The following is a 2432-nucleotide window of genomic DNA, read 5'->3' as shown; positions in this document are numbered from 1 at the left end:
ATGGACTTTTTCTCTTCTTTTTTTTTACTACTGTAACTTTATTCCTAAAGAGGGGAGGTCAAAGAAATTAGCATAAGCTCAAAAGGGTACCGAAGGGTATAAAGTATTTGGGTAGCTGAAAGAGGGCCTCCCAATCTCTGAAAATTCCAAGTACAACACATGCAACTTGAGGAGGAAAAATGAAGATCATGCACAACATTTCTTTTGCAGCATCGATATTGATATCACAGATATGCCCTCCATCCTTTTTTAGTGCCTTGTCAAGTACAGAACTCTTGTTGGGTGATTTCTTCTTCGCAATGGACACCTTCCATCAGTTTGGGACAAACTCCCTTGGCTTTATCTTGTAACTTGAGGTGCACTTGAACTCAGAGTTGCTTGCTTCAACTGTCTGGGACGCACTCTCTTGTAACAAATTCTTGTCGCCCTATTAACTTCCCAAACTATTTGCCATAGTTTCACCCAATTAGTACTTTAAATGATCTCAAAATGTCCAAATCTTTTCTTATTTCCCTCAAATGTCCATGTCATCTTCAAACCTTGTTTCATTGTTTCATGATTAGACTAACTTTTAAGACCAGGCTGAGAATTACGCATGCATGTCATGTCACTAGAGTCAGCATGGAAAGACTTATAAAAAGGGGAAAAAAACTAAACAAAACGGACAAAAAATAATAGAAAACGGAGATTACATTAAACTGATGGTGAAAAAGTGTGAACAACAAAAACAAGCAAAATAAACTTTGTTACAACCCCGGAACAATTCTAGATAACACTAAATGAGTTACTACAACTAAACGAACTAGGAAAAATAAAAGGATAAAAGGGTTTGAGTCACAAGACAATATCCGGATTACAACCCTGAAATAACCCGGACAAACAGAAACGACAACAAAAAAAACCCACCAAGACTCCTTCCTAGCTAGCCAAGAAATGAACGTCTTTCCAATTACCAAGCTCAGCATCTTATCCACTGAGTTCCACATCAATATTACCAAGACCATTACCAATTTCAATTACATTGACCTCATCGAATAGCTTTTGGGTCCCTTTTGCCGACTCGTTCTAAAGATCAACTTCTGGAACCGAGACTGATAGCGCTGAAAACTTTGCGGCAAGTGGCCCTCCAAGGAGCTCAGAAGAGTTCTCATATTCCTTTTCAACACAAATCATACCCACTATATGTGTCTCATTATGAACAGACAAAGGACTTTGGCTAGTATCCGCTGCGACTGAATTTTGCACGGTAATGTCACATGCATCAATAAGCTTCTGGACTTCTCTTTTCAGATGCCAACACTTTTCTATGTAGTGCCCCGGTGCATCAGAGCAGTATGCACACCTTTGAGAATAATCAAAATTCTTTGGAAGAAGGTTCGGCATTTTTATCTGAATCTGCTTCAACATGTCCAATTGCCTCAACTTTTGGAACAAACTGGCATATGATTCTCCAATAGGAGTGAAAGACTTTTCCTTTTATTGCTGCCTTTTCAGTTTGTACTCAGGCTTCGGTTGGAAGCTCTTTTGGGTAGGTGGTTGATATGCTTGTAGAGGTGGGTAAGACATTTATGGAGGTGGTGCCGACCGTTGCGGGTGTTGTGGATGTGGAGCATATGGCGGTGCATTATGTATAGAGTACTGGGAGGGTGAGGTATGACTTTGGGGATTTTGTGGAGAGAAGTAGCATTGGGGAGGATTATCTGGAGTACGGGGATATTCATGGGGTCGATGTTGAGGCTGAAAGCATTGAGCAAGAACGCCCGCTGGATCTTGTCATTGGCGAGGCTCAACATCTTTTCTATTTCGCTTCCTTCTGCCCAAACTTAACGAGATGTTCTGAATGTCTTTTGTATTACCTTTCCATGCAGCATAGCTCATGATTTTGCCTGACTTGATTCCTTCTTCTACCATCTCTCCCATTTTTACCACGTAGTTGAAAGGCTGACCTAAAGCCGGGATCAAATGACTGAAGTAGGTGGGTCCATGAGCTTGTAGAAAAATTTTAACCATTTCTTCTTCATCAAGCGGGGGACTGACCCGAGCAGCTTGTTCCCTCCATATGAGCCCAAACTCCCTAAAACTTTCCTCGGGTTTCTTTTCCATCTTAGATAGGGAGGAGCGGTCTGGGATAATGGCTATATTGTACTGAAAGTGTCGAACAAAATCTTGAGCCATGTCATCCCATGCATACCACTAACTGACATCTTGACGAGTATACCATTCCAAGGCTGCCCCACTCAAGCTCTCACTGAAATACGCCATCAACAACTCATCTTTCCCGCCAACACTTCTCATTTCACTGCAATAACCCCTTAGGTGGGCCATTGGATCTCCACGCCCAGCATACAAGTTAAACTTTGGTATTTTAAACCCCTCGGGCAGATGAACATCACTGAACATACACAAGTTATTGTAAGATATGTTAGTCTGAT

General features: G+C 41.4%; 1 protein-coding gene across 1 annotated transcript; it reads right to left on the bottom strand.

Moving 5' to 3' along the window:
- Positions 1–1773: 1773 nt before the first annotated feature.
- On the bottom strand, positions 1774–2175 carry LOC138898135 (uncharacterized). Its single transcript, XM_070184173.1, has one exon. The coding sequence runs from the start codon at positions 2173–2175 to the stop codon at positions 1774–1776; it is 402 nt and encodes a 133-aa protein (XP_070040274.1).
- Positions 2176–2432: the final 257 nt, after the last annotated feature.

This window comes from Nicotiana tomentosiformis, chromosome 8 (assembly GCF_000390325.3).
Source record: "Nicotiana tomentosiformis chromosome 8, ASM39032v3, whole genome shotgun sequence".
NCBI classification, from domain to species: Eukaryota; Viridiplantae; Streptophyta; class Magnoliopsida; order Solanales; family Solanaceae; genus Nicotiana; species Nicotiana tomentosiformis.
The sequence above is the reverse complement of the archived record's forward strand: the minus strand, read 5'-3'. Positions and strand labels throughout refer to the sequence as shown.

Bases quoted from the DNA above. Each gene is read 5' to 3' on its own strand.
- LOC138898135 (XM_070184173.1), bottom strand. From the start codon at position 2,175: ATGGCTCAAGATTTTGTTCGACACTTTCAGTACAATATAGCCATTATC.